The 16,550-nt window shown below is 47.5% G+C and overlaps 2 protein-coding genes and 1 pseudogene across 3 annotated transcripts; all 3 read left to right on the forward strand.

Moving 5' to 3' along the window:
* Positions 1-1,896: 1,896 nt before the first annotated feature.
* Positions 1,897-7,891, forward strand: LOC136552986 (ubiquitin-activating enzyme E1 3). 2 transcript variants are annotated; one of them, XM_066544571.1, is made up of 7 exons: positions 1,897-2,119; positions 2,250-2,512; positions 2,830-3,047; positions 3,228-4,022; positions 4,103-4,971; positions 5,289-5,721; positions 6,433-7,891. In XM_066544571.1, the coding sequence occupies exons 2-7, from the start codon at positions 2,263-2,265 to the stop codon at positions 7,027-7,029; spliced, it is 3,162 nt and encodes a 1,053-aa protein (XP_066400668.1). In that variant the 5' UTR covers positions 1,897-2,119; positions 2,250-2,262; the 3' UTR covers positions 7,030-7,891. The 2 variants fall into 2 exon arrangements, with proteins under 2 accessions (XP_066400668.1, XP_066400669.1); XM_066544572.1 differs by lacking the exon at positions 1,897-2,119 and having other exon boundaries at positions 2,224-2,512.
* Positions 7,892-8,785: 894 nt separating this feature from the next.
* On the forward strand, positions 8,786-12,055 carry LOC136550625 (inactive receptor-like serine/threonine-protein kinase At2g40270). The gene is made up of 6 exons (XM_066542262.1): positions 8,786-9,020; positions 9,132-9,217; positions 9,789-10,243; positions 10,329-10,519; positions 10,623-10,755; positions 10,914-12,055. The coding sequence occupies exons 3-6, from the start codon at positions 9,940-9,942 to the stop codon at positions 11,516-11,518; spliced, it is 1,233 nt and encodes a 410-aa protein (XP_066398359.1). The 5' UTR covers positions 8,786-9,020; positions 9,132-9,217; positions 9,789-9,939; the 3' UTR covers positions 11,519-12,055.
* A 1,773-nt stretch (positions 12,056-13,828) lies between these two features.
* Positions 13,829-16,194, forward strand: LOC136550624 (pyruvate decarboxylase 2-like; annotated as a pseudogene).
* Positions 16,195-16,550: the final 356 nt, after the last annotated feature.

The raw sequence follows: 16,550 nt of genomic DNA on the forward strand, positions 1-16,550 counted from the left end.
CTAGAGACATGAACTCTAGGCTTCCGAACCAAACTATGGTGCCGAGACGCAATGGTCGTACAGGGTCTGCCATCCGGAACTTGCTAGGATGATGAAGCCGACACGCAGCGCCCCTACCTGGCGCGCCAACTGTCGATGTTTTGGAACCGGGGGTCCCTCAACCAACGAGTGAGTTTGTGCTGCGTGCCCCTAATCCCGGATGGTGATGCAAAGAGACACAAGGTTTATACTGGTTCAGGCAATCGAGGCCCTACGTCCAGTCTGAGAGATTGATCTTGTATTCCTTGCACCTGAGTGCTCGTAGTAGGGGGTTATAAGCTAGGTGAGAGAGGGGGCTAGCCCCAGGTCTCGGTGAGGGTGGTGCAGGCTGCTTGAGGCGTTGTTCTCAAGCAGCATAGTGAAAGTGTCAAATTCTATCGGTGTGTTCGTCTCTTTTCGGTCCGCCCTAGAAATGGCCCCGGTGCCTCCCTTTTATACTCTAAGGGAGACCTGGGACCGTACATGGATTGCTACATAGCGCTTCTGTAAACGGGGTGGCGTGTCCGAGCCCTGTAGCCGGCCACTGTCGTGGTATGGTCGATGGAGTGGCCCTGTCCTTGTCGTGCAGAAGTGACGCGCCGGTCATACTCGATCTTGTGCGTCGTGGGGCTCCAGTATAGCTTGATGCAGGACATGGCGGGCGACGTGCTGGTCACCGTGCAATGACGTCGTAGGGAGCAGCGGCCCTGCAGACGCCGAGGCCGAGCCATCGTGGGGGGCTCGGCGGACGTGGATCCTCAGGCTGCCGAGCCCCTGAAGCAAACTGCCGAGGCCTTGGGGGAGTTATTGGACCTGGGTACTGATTCCGAGGCCACAGTAGCCCAGACGTGGCTCCCCATGCTGCGCTGTCCTTGGAGCAGGAGTTGGCAACTCAGTGAGGCGTGGGCGTCAGCCATGTGCATAGTGGTTAGCACAGTGGCGGGTAACCCCTGCCCCGTCCTGCTTCCTGTCCCGTCGGCCACTCTGCTGTACTGTGCCGAGCGTGCGGCCGATGTCAGGGGCAGCAGTTGGCTGAGTTAATGCGACACGACGTTTTGTCAGAGGGACGGGAGAAGGAAGAGGCAGCGGAGTGCTGCCGAGCCCGCCTCGCGCGAGACGGAGGGTCAGTGGCCCGGCCGAGGCTTCGGCGGGGAGTCGCTCGAGGTCAGTGGTGAGGGGGCCTCGGGCGAGTCGGAGAATCGGCCGAGGCCAGTGGTGAGGGGGCCTCGGGCGAGTCGGAGAACCGGCCGAGGCCAGCGGTGTTTTAGCTGGTTCCGATCTTTACGAAGTCTAAGTAGTCGTTTTTTGGGTCTTACTTAGGGTACCCCTTCTCACGGCATCCGACACAACAGCTTCCTGGTTTTTAATAATCTAGCAAAACTAGCAGAAAAACTAGCCTATTTATATCTCGCCTGATTTCCAAAGGTCAGATTCTTCAAAACTGGCAAGAACTGGAGGATCCAATAGGGCCTAAAACGTACGTATCCACCTTTGCTCTGAATGTGCCATGATGGACACGCTTGTGTGTAAGCAAAGCTAGAAAGAAAATCTTGTACAACAATTGAAAATGATGAAGAATTAGGATAAAGATACATATAAAAAATATTTCACATGCAGTAATCCAGTTGTATAATAACTTGGCCATAAGAACCAGGTGATTGGTTTCCTTTAGAAAAAAAGTGATCGATTTGACTACTAAGGTCTTATTTGTTTCTCTTATAATTCGTCTTATTTTTTTAAGCTAAAATAGTATTTTTCTCACACAACAAATTAATTAAAACAGTATTTTTTTTCGGCGAAGCGAACAGGTCGGTTTATATTTTGTTTTTTTAGAGTGGAGAAAGGAAAACCACCTGTGTCCTGTGCCGGTCTGCCCTGTCCGCTGCGGCTCCTCCCGTATAAATACCTTCCGTCAGCCTCTTCCAGGCGGCGCCGCCTCCCTCCCCTCCCTCCGCTCTCCATTAGTCCCACGACACGAATAATACTGAGAGCTCTCAGCCTCCCGAGCCCCATCCCTAACCTAGCCGCCACGCCAAGCACCTTCCCTCGCCTCCGATCCCTTCCTTTCCCCCACCGGCGAGGTCGCCGCTCGCCCGCCCAGGTAAGCATCGCATCCGTCCCACCCTCCCGATTGCTATTGCTTTGCTACGAATAAATACTACATGTGTTCTCTTTTCCGCGCCGTCTTCGGATTCGGCGTTCGCGATGAGGTGCTTACGGTTTCTGCGCAGGGGTTTCCTTGCTATGCTTCCATCCAAGAGGTCAGCGGGCGCCGACGGCGGCGAGTCCAAAAGGGCTAAGCTGGGGGAATCGCCATCCGCCGCCGCCGCCGGCGTGGGGACGGCCAGTAACGGCACCCGTAATGGGGCGGCGCCGGAGATCGACGAGGACCTGCACAGCAGACAGCTCGCCGTGTACGGCAGGGAGACAATGCGCCGCCTCTTCGCCGCCGATGTCCTCGTCTCTGGCCTCAATGGCCTCGGCGCCGAGATTGGTTCGTCTGCACCCCCTTTCCCTTGCCGTCCTACATTTTCAGATTCATGATGCAATGCCTGAATCCTCGTTACTGGAACGCAGAAAGAATACTAAATGGAGTAGACGCCAAGTTCCTGTTGTGAATTTCAGTGATTGTGATGTCTGTGCTTAGCATTGCTATTTTTTGGGGGTCTCCAGTTTTAGATTAACCCACATATTAAGCATTACATACCGGCTGATTCTAACAACACACCAACTTATTCTTAAGAAAAAACACATCAACTTCTTTCACGTGTTTTGTATGTCACACTAAACAATTGTGTTGCACTTTTCCAGCAAAAAGTCTTGCTCTTGCTGGAGTCAAATCTATCACCATACATGATGTCAAAATGGTGGGAATGTGGGACTTGTCTGGCAATTTCTTCTTATCAGAGCAAGACATCGGAAAGAACAGGGCTGTAGCCTGTGTGTCAAAACTGCAAGAACTGAATAACGCTGTTCTGGTCTCTGCTCTAACAGAGGAATTGACTACAGAGCACTTGTCTAAGTTCCAGGTTCGTCTCTAGTCCTCAGTACTATATTTCCATGCTTTTGACCTGCAGTATCCTTTGATTTTGATCCAATGAATCTGTGATGCTTTTCGTGGTTGCTGACAGTTTTATTTGTTTGTTGCCTGCTAAAGCATTACATTTCTGATTTCACACATTTCTTGTCTATTTGCTACAATTGCGCAGGCTGTTGTTTTCACTGATATAAGTTTGGAGAAGGCTTATGAATTTGATGACTATTGTCACAGCCACCAGCCCCCAATCTCTTTTATCAAAGCTGAAGTCTGTGGCCTTTTCGGTAGTGTCTTCTGTGATTTTGGACCTGAGTTTACTGTCCTTGATGTTGATGGTGAAGATCCACATACTGGTATAATTGCATCCATCGCTAATGACAGTCCTGCAATGGTATCCTGTGTCGATGATGAGAGGCTTGAGTTTCAGGATGGTGATCTTGTTGTTTTCTCTGAGGTCCAAGGCATGGCAGAATTGAATGATGGAAAACCAAGGAAGGTAAAAAATGCTAGGCCGTTTTCATTTAGCATTGAGGAGGACACAAGTAGCTATGGTGTTTATACAAAAGGTGGTATCATTACACAAGTGAAGGAACCAAAGGTTCTACGTTTCAAGGCACTAAGAGATGCAATGAGAGATCCTGGCGATTTCCTTCTGAGCGACTTTTCAAAGTTTGAACGCTCACCTGTGCTTCATCTAGCCTTTCAAGCTCTGGATAAATTTAAGAAGGAACATGGGCGCTATCCTACCGCTGGCTGTGAGCAGGATGCTCAAACTTTCCTGAAGTTTGCTGCTGATATTAGTGAAGCATCTGTTGGTCCTAAGCTGGAAAACATTGATGAAAAGTTGCTCCGTCATTTTGCAAGTGGTTCTCGAGCTGTTTTGAACCCAATGGCTGCAATGTTTGGTGGTATTGTTGGTCAAGAAGTTGTGAAGGCATGTTCAGGGAAATTCCATCCGCTTTACCAGGTTTGGGTTTTGAATAATGTACCTTCTTTGTTTATATTGCCATCCCTTATCCTTGTCTGATGAAACTCCACCTTATGCAGTTCTTCTACTTTGATTCTGTTGAATCTCTCCCTACATATCAGTTGGATCCCCAAGATTTGAAGCCTTCAAATAGCCGCTATGATGCTCAGATTTCTGTATTTGGTTCCAAGCTTCAGAAGAAGATGCTAGATGCAAATATTTTCATTGTGGGTTCTGGCGCTCTTGGATGTGAGTTCTTGAAGAACCTTGCCTTAATGGGTGTCTCTTGCAGCTCAAAGGGAAAGCTAACTATAACAGATGACGATGTCATTGAGAAAAGCAATCTGAGTCGCCAATTTCTTTTCCGTGACTGGAACATTGGGCAAGCAAAGTCTACTGTAGCTGCAGCCGCCGCCATTGCCATCAACCCCAGCCTCCAAATTGATGCTCTTCAGAACCGTGCCTCTCCTGATACCGAAAATGTGTTCCATGACACATTCTGGGATGGACTGGATATTGCCATCAATGCCCTTGATAATGTTAATGCTAGGATGTATATGGACATGAGGTGCCTGTACTTCCAGAAGCCACTACTGGAGTCAGGGACATTGGGCGCAAAGTGCAATACGCAAATGGTCATTCCTCACCTTACTGAAAATTATGGAGCTTCAAGAGACCCACCTGAGAAGCAGGCACCCATGTGCACAGTCCATTCTTTTCCACACAATATTGATCATTGCTTGACATGGGCCCGTTCAGAGTTCGAGGGTTTGCTAGAGAAAACACCAAATGAAGTAAATTCTTTTCTGTCTAATCCTGCTCAATATGCTGCTGCCATGAGGAAGGCAGGTGATGCCCAAGCAAGGGAATTACTTGAACGCGTCTCTGAATGTCTTGACAAGGAGCGATGCAATACATTTGAGGACTGCATAACTTGGGCCCGATTGAGGTACGTTCATGCTTTCTATTGTCACATTTCTTCAATTCTTCTGTATATGATATATGTTACTATTTTCTTCACTTCTGTGGGATTCCACATCTTCCTCTTACCCACCTTATGATAAATGAATTATCAGTTTTATGACATTGTACTGCTAATTTAACCAACATCTGTTCAAGTTGATTCCCTTTGTAGCTGAGGACTGTTTAAAATTTAAGAAGTGTTGTACTTTGACCAGGCAAATTTAATTTCTTTATCTTGGACATGCATCTGTGTTCCTTCAGTTTTTGTGCAAGATTAACCGATTTCATTTTGTTTCATGTCAGATTTGAGGATTATTTCTCAAACCGCGTGAAGCAGCTTACATTCACTTTTCCTGAAGACGCTGCTACTAGCACAGGCACTCCTTTCTGGTCCGCCCCAAAGCGCTTTCCCTGCCCTCTGCAATTTTCAGCCACTGATTCATCTCACATCAACTTCATCATGGCTGCTTCAATACTGAGAGCAGAGTCATTTGGGATTGCTATACCTGACTGGGCAAAGAACACGAGTAAGCTGGCTGATGCGGTCAATAAGGTTGCAGTTCCAAAATTTGAGCCAAAGAAAGGGGTGAATATTGTGACAGATGAGAAGGCTACTAACCTTTCTAGTGCCTCAGTTGATGATGATGCTGTTATTAATGATCTTTTGACCAAGTTGGAAGAATATGCCAAGGGCTTGCCTCCAGGATTCCAAATGAAACCTATCCAATTTGAGAAGGTTAGTATTCCAACTACATATTCATTCGAATCTAAGGTTTAAGAAGTTCTTTGAGATGGTTCCCCAACTATTAATATGTTTCCTATGGTAATTTCTGTTGGTCTTTTGTAATAATAAATATAAATATTTCTTTCGTCTCAGTCCAAGACTCCCATGAGATGCTACGGGCTTATGCTGGGAATCTGGTCGTTTCTGTTGGTCTTTTATAATAATAAATATAGATATTTCTTTCGTCTCAGTCCAAGATTCACATGAGATGCACGGGCTTATGCTGGGAATTCTGGTTCCTGAAAGTTCAAGTGATATCTACCTAATATTTCTTCCCATTGATCAGCACCATAAGTATTTAGGTCTTTATAATGATAAATTTGGTCCTTCTGTGTATAGTCAGTTTTCTTTCTGATGTTAATATCTACTTAATACTACTACTCTATTCATAATGAACAAGCAATACATCAAGTTCCATTTATCAGCACCATAAGTAGTTAGTACAATCTCACTGCTTATTTTTTTTTAGAACAGAACCCATTGTTGCAAATCATGATTTCATTTGTCTCATTGGTGGTTGGCTGTCCTGTAGTATGACATGCTTGCTTTACTTCCTTTGTGACACATTAGGATTTTGTTTCTTCCAATCAGATGGATATGTAAACACGAATGTTGCAAACTATCGCATGAAATAGCTGGTCTAACATTCACTTTGCTTTCCAGGATGATGACACTAATTTTCACATGGATTTAATAGCTGGGCTTGCAAACATGCGCGCAAGGAACTACAGCATTCCTGAGGTTGACAAGTTGAAGGCTAAGTTCATCGCTGGAAGGATCATCCCGGCCATCGCAACTTCAACAGCCATGGCCACAGGTCTCGTGTGCCTGGAGCTATACAAGGTCATTGCTGGGGAGCACCCCATCGAGGACTACCGCAACACATTTGCCAACCTAGCTCTACCGCTGTTCTCAATGGCCGAACCAGTTCCGGCAAAGGTTATGAAGCATCAAGATCTGAGCTGGACCGTATGGGACCGCTGGACTATCAAGGGCAACTTGACTATCGCTGAACTCCTGCAGTGGTTCAGTGACAAGGGCCTCAGCGCTTACAGCATGTCCTGCGGCACTTCTCTGCTGTACAACAGCATGTTCACGAGGCACAAGGAGAGGCTGCAGAAGAAGGTTGTTGATGTCGCCAGGGAGGTGGCAAAGGTGGAGGTTCCTGAATACCGGAAGCACATAGATGTCGTGGTAGCATGCGAGGATGATGATGGGAATGACATTGACATTCCTCTCGTCTCGGTTTACTTCCGCTAGTCTGCATCTGAGGCCAGGCCGTAGGAAGATTACTGCATTCAAAAACTCGTCTCTAGCCCACTCTAGTGGTGTCACAGCCTAGATAACTAATCACCGTCACAGGTGTAGAATAGTTGGTTGCCACATTGGCGATGGTAGCTCGGCCTCTATCCTGGTATCTGATTAAGTTACTCTATTTAGCATCCGTTATATGATGTGCTGCTCATCTAATTGGTTTGGTGTGATTATTAAGGTACACACACTGGTTAAAGTTAATCGACAGGTAACTTGAATTTGTTTTGTTTCTTTTGCCTGCTTTATTACTATTTGTCGATTCGATTTAGAAAACTGTGGCTGATGCTGACGTTTGCAACTGGGAAATTGTTAGTGTGTCTGTGATACTGGCCTAACGATTGTTGTTGTGGTGTGGAGATAGGATACCGCAAAGGTTGTTTCCTTCTTTTTCTTTTTCTTAAAAAAAACTAAGGTGGTTCTGTTGCTACATGCTTTGGCTGGAAGCCTGGAAATGGAAACGCTGCTCCTTTCATTTACAGTATAAGCAGGTTGGTAGATTTGTATAATGAGTGCAGGTAAGTTCATGCTTGATTTATTAATGATACTTATTATGCACCATAATTATTAGTACAATTTGTTATATATTTATCAAACTTAAAAAAGTTTAACACATCTGAATATGTAGTTATTTTAGGATGAAAACAGTACTCCGTTAATTACTCTAGATATTTCTTACAATGGCCTCTTTCCAGCAGTGATTGTTTTGCCTGGTTTTAGACTAAGTGTTATTGAGGCTCTTATAACCACAGACTACTAGCTGCAGCCCTTTCGCAGTAGAGTCTGCAAATGACTAGCTACAATAATTAAAAAGTGCACAGATCTAGTGAGATTTCAATTTGGAAGACTAGTCGATCTCATTTAATTCCACCCTAGAAATTGTTAGTTAACTTCGGGGTGGGTCCATTGCATTGCATTACCGACATAGTACTACTTACTTAAGATCCAAATGATGAATGGAGAATACGGTTGCTAGTCATGGTCAACGGTTGAGGCGTCTAGCGTTCTAAATTTATTGCTGCGCCATATCGCTTTCGTGGCATTTCATGAGAAGCAAAAGCAGCGATCTTCTTCTGGACCTTAATTACTGCTCTTTCCGTGTGAAAAAGGATGTAACTACAAAAAAATTTACTAAGTCAAAATAGCTTAAATTTGATCAAATTTGTAAGGAAGAATATAAACATTTATGTCTCCAACTAGATTTTACTCAAAAATATATTTCATAATTAATTTAATGATATTTATTTTGTATAAAAATATCAGTGCTTTTTTTATGTAGCTTTAATCAAGCTTTAGGTCGTTTGCCTTCTCAAAAAATGAAATTTACCTCCTGTGAACAAGAGAGTACACCATCCAACATGTACCATCCTCGAATTTGTGCATCATATTATTTATTTTTAACTAAACAATCTTAATACGGAGTACCTTCTGTTGAGCCCATCATTTTGTGTAAACTACACAAGAATTATAAGAGGATAGGACGGAGGGCCTCGGTGCAAATATCTTCCTTTGCGCCACCAGATCCACAAGAAAATGAATGTGAGGACACGCGAGAAAATACTACTAGAAACAAAGAAAAATGCGATAGCTGCCAAGCTGTGCGGTCGCTTTCTTCTTCCTTCGTTTGGCCGCGTCCAAGCTGCTGCCTTTTGTTCCCTCTCCAGTCCTCAAAAAATCAAAATAAAAAATTGCAGCCTTTTCACGTTTTTGTTTTTTTTTCCTTCCCTACCCCTACCAATGGAAAGGAAAGGAAGGACTAAAGGAGGCTAGGGCGCTAGGCGCATTCACGCGTTTGCCCTGTCCCCTCCTCTTCTTGCTCCTCCCTCACCTGTCGCCGACTCGCCGTTGCCAGATGGAGCCTCCTTTGCTGCTCAGGATTCTCCTGCCGCTGGCTTCTCTTTCTTGGCTGCTGCTGCTGCTGCTCGCCCGCGGTAGTGCAGGTCGGTGCCCTCAGATTTTGGTTTCCCCTTTGTTACTAGCCTGCCTTGTTTTTGTTTTGTTTCCACTGATGCTGACTGCCCTCATGAATTGGATTGATTTGGGCTGCGCAGCGACTGGAGTTCTAGGAGGAATCGGTGCCGACGAGGACGAGTGGAGCAGGCAGCCCTGCTGCTGCTGCTGCTCATCTCATTTTTGGGTGAGTGAGTGGTTGGTGACAATTGCTTTTCTTTTTGTTCTTCGCAGAAACAATATGCTTTCTATTTCTAGCAGCTTGGCCATTCATAATTTTATTTGGACAACTAGTAGACATGGAATTGAAAGAGTATGCATGTTTACCTGCTGATTGTTGCTATAGCTACAGCGTATTGGCATGAACTATTTGGATGCTACTGCGCTAGAGCTTAAGAGCTGATTAAATGCCAGATTATCAATCGACGGGTTGGGTTGGTGAGGCACACATGAGGGGTATACTTTGATTTCCTCTCTAATCGAAGAAGCGTCATAACAGTAGTATCAGCAAATTTGCTACTTTTTCGAGAATTTGCCTACAAAGCGGCGTGAATTCATCATGTGCTTGAGTTTGGCACACCGTTTATATGATGATACGGAGTATCATCTATTGCGTACAATAGATTAGACTAGCATTGGCAATATACGGTTGTGAAGTTACATCTCTGCGAGGGTTTTCAACTCCATTTCACCAAATTCTGTTTTGCATTCTTCTCTTGACTTTTGTTTTCAAGCAATTATTTTTCTTCTTGTACCAGAAACTCCAGAAATGTGCAAGCTAGAAGATTGCTGCAGAGTGGTAAAAACGAGCATCCCCAACCACCTACACATGCTCCTCGTCCTAATCCTGTTCAGAAGAAGCCAAAGACAAATGAGCGCCTGCACAGACCAGAACATCATCAACATAAAATGCATGCTCCATCACCCTCACCTTTTAGTTCTCCGCCTAAAGCCTTGCCATCACCATCTGCTTCTGCACCTCCAATATCTTTTTCAGGATCTCATCATCCATTGGCAGCCCCTAGCCCTTCACCTTCCATCTCTCCACCACATAAACATTCCTCGAGAAAGTATAGTTTGGTCGCTGCAGGGGGTGCAGTCTTTGTTGTCATGGCTGCAGCTTCTGTTATGTACTGTCGAGTTAAGAAGGTGGGCACTGTGAGGCCATGGGCCACAGGGTTAAGCGGGCAACTCCAACGAGCATTCGTAACAGGTAATTTCTTTCTGTTTTGTGTGCATTCCTTATGCTTTTCTATTTCAGTTTGAACTTAAACCATGGCACGATACTCATGTTCCAGGTGTACCTGCGTTGAAACGATCCGAGCTGGAAGCAGCCTGTGAGGACTTTAGCAACATAGTTGGTTCTACGCCTAGCTGCATGCTGTACAAGGGGACATTATCGAGTGGAGTTGAAATAGCAGTTGTGTCAAGCTCAGTAACATCCGTGAAGGATTGGTCAAAAGAATGTGAATCCCACTACAGGAAGAAGGTAGCATGCTACTTACCTCATCTATTCTGTGGTTATAAAAAAAAGACTGGAGTGTATTTTTGCAGAATCCACACTTATAACTGAATCTCCATTGCTTGATCAGATCACAAGTTTATCCAAAGTTAGCCACAAGAATTTCATGAATCTACTTGGCTATTGCGAGGAAGATACTCCTTTTACCAGAGCAATGGTTTTTGAATATGCTCCAAATGGAACGCTTTTTGAGCATCTCCATGGTAAGTGACTTCCAGAAACATCAAAACTTTGTCCACAGCAGTGCGTTCATTCGCCATAAACTAGGCAATATGATTTCAGTTATCTGGATCTCGTATTTTTGGTTGAAAATATATCACGTACTCCAGTACACCTGACAACATGTTTGATTGCATCGCAGTTAGAGAAGCTGATAACCTGGACTGGGCGACACGGCTGAGGATATCGATGGGGATAGCTTACTGTCTGGAGCACATGCACCAGCTGAATCCACCTGTTGTGCCAAGGAACTTTGACTCAAACACTATATACCTCACTGATGACTTTGCTGCAAAGGTCTCAGACCTTGATTTCTGGAGCGACACTGCCACCAAGGGATCTGATTCCAGTTCAACCACTGACGATGAGTTCTCAGTTTCAGACATAGATGTCATGGTACATCAGTATGGCATGCTATTGCTGGAGATACTAACTGGAAAAGTTGCCTACTCCGAAGAGGAAGATGGGGTTTCACTGGAACAGTTGGCATCTCGCTACTTCGATGGTAACATGCTCCTTGCGGAGCTGATTGACCCGAGCCTCGGTTCGTTCCCTCAAGAAGCCGCGCACGCAATGTGTGAGGTCGCAAGGTCTTGTGTGGACCCAGACCCGAAGAAGAGACCAACGATGGTACAGGTGGCTGCTAGGATGAAGGAGATCACCATGCTGGGACCTGAGGGAGCGACTCCAAAGGTGTCGCCGCTGTGGTGGGCAGAGCTAGAGATCATGTCCTCTGAAGCTAGCTGATGAATGGTGAAACAAACCACCATCTGGATGCAGCGATTCATTCTCAGTCTCCTCCCGCTGTGATTGGAAAAATTCTTTGGTTTGTTGTGTTGTGGTTGCGGAGCCTGAAGAGTTAAATTACCTGTGGTTTTTCTTTTGCTTTTTTCTTGGTAGCATTGTATATGTGTATATATCATCAGCAGCAGCAGCAGCGCTTCATCAGACTAACAGTAAAAGTGAGAAAGCAGCAAAAAGGGAAAAGTCTGTCTTCCAATATACTACTCCTTCAGTCATTCCAACTTTCTTGGAACAAGCGCCCTATTAATATTTCATGAGGATTTTTCCTCCACCCTCCTGATGATGAGATTGAAATCCCCTCCAACTACAACAAGCATCTCACCATTTAAGATTTCAACCACTCAATTGTAGTGGCATCTGCTGTATTTCCTTCTTCTACATAATTCTCAAGCACTATATTATGTACATCCCAAAGCAATTTTGACCAATTAATAATAAACATAAGTAAATATATTCGTATATATTTCGGGTGCCGTCCAAGGTGTCTGTCTTTGCTATGAAAGCCGCCAACAATGGCCTGCCGACCCGGGTCAATAAGAAATATCGTCACCTTGCACAGCAGGATGTTTGTCAACTATGTGGATCAAATGAAGATGTCTTTCATGCTCTCCTGGTCTGTCCGCATGCTGTGGCACTCCGTCAGGCAATGTGGGACCATTGGTCTTTGCCTCTGGAAGAACTTATCAAGACAGGGCCGGATTGGCTGCTTATGCTTGTGCTAAACAACTCTCTGGAAGTTCTGGCGAATTTATCTATGCTTTCTTGGCATACCTGGAGCATTCGTAATAAGGTGATACATGAGGGTGCTTCTCCTTTCATTGCTAGTTCAGTTATCTTTCTTACTCGCTATATGCAGTCACTGTTGATCGTACGACAACAAGGCGATTATGCAGATTTGAAAGGAAAGCGTGCCTTGGAGCCTGCAGGGCGTTCCAGTGCAAAGGTTTCAGTTGTTCACGGGACTGTTCGATGGAGAGGGCCGCCTCAGGGGACTCTAAAAATTAATGTGGATGCTGCTTTCAACCAACTGTCAGGAGACACCGCGGTGGGAGTGGTGATTCGAGACTGGGAGGGTTCCCTAAAACTAACTGCATGGCGAGTAATTTCTCATTGCAGGGACGCTGAGGAAGCAGAGGCCAGAGCATGTTTGGAGGGCGTCCGTTTGGCTCTCCGATGGCCTAACATCCCGACGATTCTTGAATCGGATTGTCATTCGGTGGTTACCAAGCTTTGCTCCAAAGGACAGGGTCGCTCTTCTATATGGCCAATCATCGAGGAGGCGCGGGAAGTTGGTGGCCAGCTAAGGAGTCTGGCGATCAAGATTAGCATAGTCCAGAATAATTTGGCGTATGAGTTGGCGCAATTTGCCAAAGTCTAGGGAGTGTCAGTGTTTTTTTGCTTGTTTTCCTGAGTGGGTTTCCTCACTTTCTTGTAAGGATGTTACTTGAGTTTTAATAAAAAAAATTACCTTTTCACAAAAAAAAAATCATATATTTTTTTAAGGTAAAGCCAGGAGCTCTATGAAAAAAAAATAATATATGGAATTAAGTAGGAAAAGAGGTTTATGTACACATGGCAACCGCTATGCCGAACACATGGTCCTGGGACCAGAGTAGAAAAAAATTCCAAACTCCACTAATTTGTTTGCCCACCCATTGCCATCACCCTATGTCTCTCTCTGCACTATGTCCTCTTTGGTCATGGAGGCAACTTGTTGCGCCGTCTTGTGCACGTTTTGAAAGATCCTCCTATTCCTTTGCTTCAAGGTTCCACATGATGTATATGCAAACTCCATTGAAGCGTCTGCGTTCTTGTTTTGGCACCTTGTTTGCCGTATGCTCCCACCAGGTGGCAGGGTCTTGCTGAGGCAGCTGCAAAACGAAATTCTCCCAAGACAGCACTTGATCCCAAACAGCACCTGCAAAGGGGCATGACAGTGAGAGGTTTAGTCCAGTCTCCAGAGGACCCTTACAAAGGGCACAATGATCCTGGTCCGTAGATTGTCTACTGTTAGGATTTTGTCATGCAGTAGGATAGGCGTGAATATTGCATTTATTCTCCGGTTTTGCTTTCCAAATGAGGTCACGTTGGAATTTTTGATGCGAACATCTGAACTGCACTCTGTATGCCGAGCGCGTGGAATACAGCCCGTCAGCTGTCCACTTCCAAGTCAATGATGGATGGGACCAGGATCATCCTTGATTTCCTTCCCACGCCGGGCCGGCCGCGCTTAATTTGCTCGGTCGTCCCTTAGCTTCTCCGATCCATCCTATAGATAGAAAACCAAATCTATCCATGCATGCATGTATCCGTCTGCATCTCGTTCGGATCGAGCGAGGTGACCCCTTACTCCGATCCATCCATCAGCTACTCTCCGATCCATCGCTTTCGATCGTTTCCATGGACACCAGCGGCATCGGGTCCGTGGACGGGCACAGGCCCGCGGCGAACGGCGCGGTGGCCTGCCCTGCATCCGGCGTTCCGGGCTGCATCAAATCATGTCGTCGGCGTCCACCGGCGGGGCGCCTCCTCCTAGGGACGCGACGCTGGGCCGGCACATTGCGCGGCGCCTGGTGCAGGTGGGCGTGAGCGACGTGTTCGCCGTGCCGGGGGACTTCAACCTGACGCTGCTGGACCACCTGATCGCGGAGCCCGGCCTCCGCGTCGTCGGCTGCTGCAACGAGCTCAACGCCGGGTACGCCGCCGACGGGTACGCGCACGCCCGCGGCGTGGGCGCCTGCGCCGTCACCTTCACCGTGGGCGGGCTCAGCGTGCTCAACGCCATCGCCGGCGCCTACAGCTAGAACCTGCCCGTGGTGTGCGTGGTGGGCGGGCCCAACTCCAACGACTACGGCACCAACCGCATCCTCCACCACACCATCGGCCTCCCTTCTCACAGGAGCTCCGGTGCTTCCAGGCCGTCACCTGCCACCAGGCCGTCGTCAACAACCTGGAGGACGCGCACGAGCAGATCGACAGGGCCATCTCCACGGCGCTCAGGGAGAGCAAGCCCGTGTACATCAGCGTCAGCTGCAACCTGCCGGGACTGCCGCACCCGACGTTCGCGACAGACCCAGTGCCATACTTCCTGGCGCCAAGGTCGGTCGGTCGTTGTTAATTGCATTGCGTTAATTTTTGCTCTTTGTTAATTAGTTGAGAATGAATGAAATCATTGCATAATTTGCATTGCATGCATGGGCTGCTGCAGGCCGAGCAATCTGATGGGTCTCGAGGCCACCATTGCGTTCCTCGACAAGGCCGTGAAGCCGGTGATGGTGGCCGGCCCCAAGATCCGCGTGCCCAAGGCCGGCGACGCCTTCGTGGAGCTGGCAGAGGCCAGCGGGTACGCCGTGGCGGCCATGCCGTCGGCCAAGGGCCTGGTGCCGGAGACGCTGCCCCGGTTCCTGGGCACCTACTGGGGCGCCGTGAGCACGGCCTTCTGCGCCGAGATCGTCGAGTCCACCGACGCCTACCTCTTCGCGGGCCCCATCTTCAACGACTACAGCTCCGTGGGCTACTCGTTCCTGCTCAAGAAGGACAAGGCGGTGGTGGTGCAGCCGGACCGCGTCACCGTCGGCAACGGCCCCACCTTCGGCTGCGTCATGATGAAGGACGTACTTCCTGTCGGCGCTGGCCAAGCGCGTGCGCGCCAACACCACCGCCTACGACAACTACCGGAGGATCTTCGTCCCCGACGGGCAGCCGCCCGAGTGCGAGCCCGGTGAGCCCCTCCGCGTCAACGTCCTCTTCAAGCACATCCAGAGGATGCTCACCGGCAACAGCGCCGTCATCGCGGAGACGGGGGACTCGTGGTTCAACTGCCAGAAGCTCAGGGCTGCCAGACGGATGCGGGTACGTATAGTACGTCGTCTTCCCATTATGCATGCATCATCCGATCCACACACACACACACACACACACACACACATATATATATATAGAGAGAGAGAGAGAGAGAGACTTGGCGCTCCATGCTGGCAACCATGGCAGGTACGAGTTCCAGATGCAGTACGGCTCCATCGGCTGGTCCGTGGGCGCGCTGCTCGGGTACGCCCAGGGCGCCCCGGACAAGCGCGTCATCGCCTGCATCGGCGACGGCAGCTTCCAGGTGACGGCGCAGGACGTGTCCACGATGCTCCAGGTGCGAGCAGGGGAGCATCATCTTCCTCATCAACAACGGCGGCTACACCATCGAGGTGGAGATCCACGACGGGCCCTACAACGTCATCAAGAACGGGACTACACGGGCCTCGTCGACGCCATCCACAACGGCCAGGGGAGGTGCTGGACCGCCAGGGTGGCCACCGAGGAGGAGCTCACGGCCACCGTCGCCACGGCCACCACCGACGACAAAAAGGACTGCCTCTGCTTCGTCGAGGTGGTGGCGCACAAGGACGACACCAGCAAGGAGCTCCTGGAATGGGGCTCCAGAGTCTCCGCTGCAAACTCCAGGCCACCCAACCCGCAGTAGAAACATTTCAGGGCAGACATCATATATATCACTCCAATTAAGCTATCAACTCATCATGCGTGCATGTCTCTTCCTCTTCTTCCTAGATATATTGGAACTCTCATAATAAAGTCGATCGCGTTCTTTCATCATGCATGCATATATGATATATAAATACTCCTATAAGCGAAATATTGGCATTGCACTTGTGTACTCTAAACGAAACACAAATCCTGTTTGACGATCGTTGTTGGTGCCGAGCGAACGTGAGCCTCACCGCGGCAACACAAACCTGACTGCAAATCTTCTCTTTTTTTTTTATCGTTTTGGTGTTCTATCCGGTTGAAACGTGTCGTCCGCGTATTACAGTTTTTTTTTTACCTTTTTCCTTTTTATTCTTTTTATAAATGCAAAAGTTTGTCCGAAATAAATTATGTAAAATAAAAAGTTATTAGATGACAAGAACTTATGTGTATAAGTTTGTTGCTCGTAAAAGTAATATACAAAAATTGCTCTAAAAATTTA

This window comes from Miscanthus floridulus, chromosome 4, assembly GCF_019320115.1.
Source record: "Miscanthus floridulus cultivar M001 chromosome 4, ASM1932011v1, whole genome shotgun sequence".
Lineage (NCBI taxonomy): Eukaryota > Viridiplantae > Streptophyta > Magnoliopsida > Poales > Poaceae > Miscanthus > Miscanthus floridulus.

What these genes read in the sequence shown, in the direction of transcription:
- LOC136552986 (XM_066544572.1), top strand. Translation starts at nt 2,224, where the DNA reads ATGAGGTGCTTACGGTTTCTGCGCAGGGGTTTCCTTGCTATGCTTCCA. An exon ending in TGGCCTCGGCGCCGAGATTG is followed by an intron (nt 2,513 to 2,829) that starts GTTCGTCTGCAC and finishes GCACTTTTCCAG; the next exon opens with CAAAAAGTCTTGCTCTTGCT. An exon ending in AACCTATCCAATTTGAGAAG is followed by an intron (nt 5,722 to 6,432) that starts GTTAGTATTCCA and finishes TTTGCTTTCCAG; the next exon opens with GATGATGACACTAATTTTCA.
- LOC136550625 (XM_066542262.1), top strand. Translation starts at nt 9,940, where the DNA reads ATGCATGCTCCATCACCCTCACCTTTTAGTTCTCCGCCTAAAGCCTTG. An exon ending in CCAACGAGCATTCGTAACAG is followed by an intron (nt 10,244 to 10,328) that starts GTAATTTCTTTC and finishes CTCATGTTCCAG; the next exon opens with GTGTACCTGCGTTGAAACGA. An exon ending in AATCCCACTACAGGAAGAAG is followed by an intron (nt 10,520 to 10,622) that starts GTAGCATGCTAC and finishes TTGCTTGATCAG; the next exon opens with ATCACAAGTTTATCCAAAGT.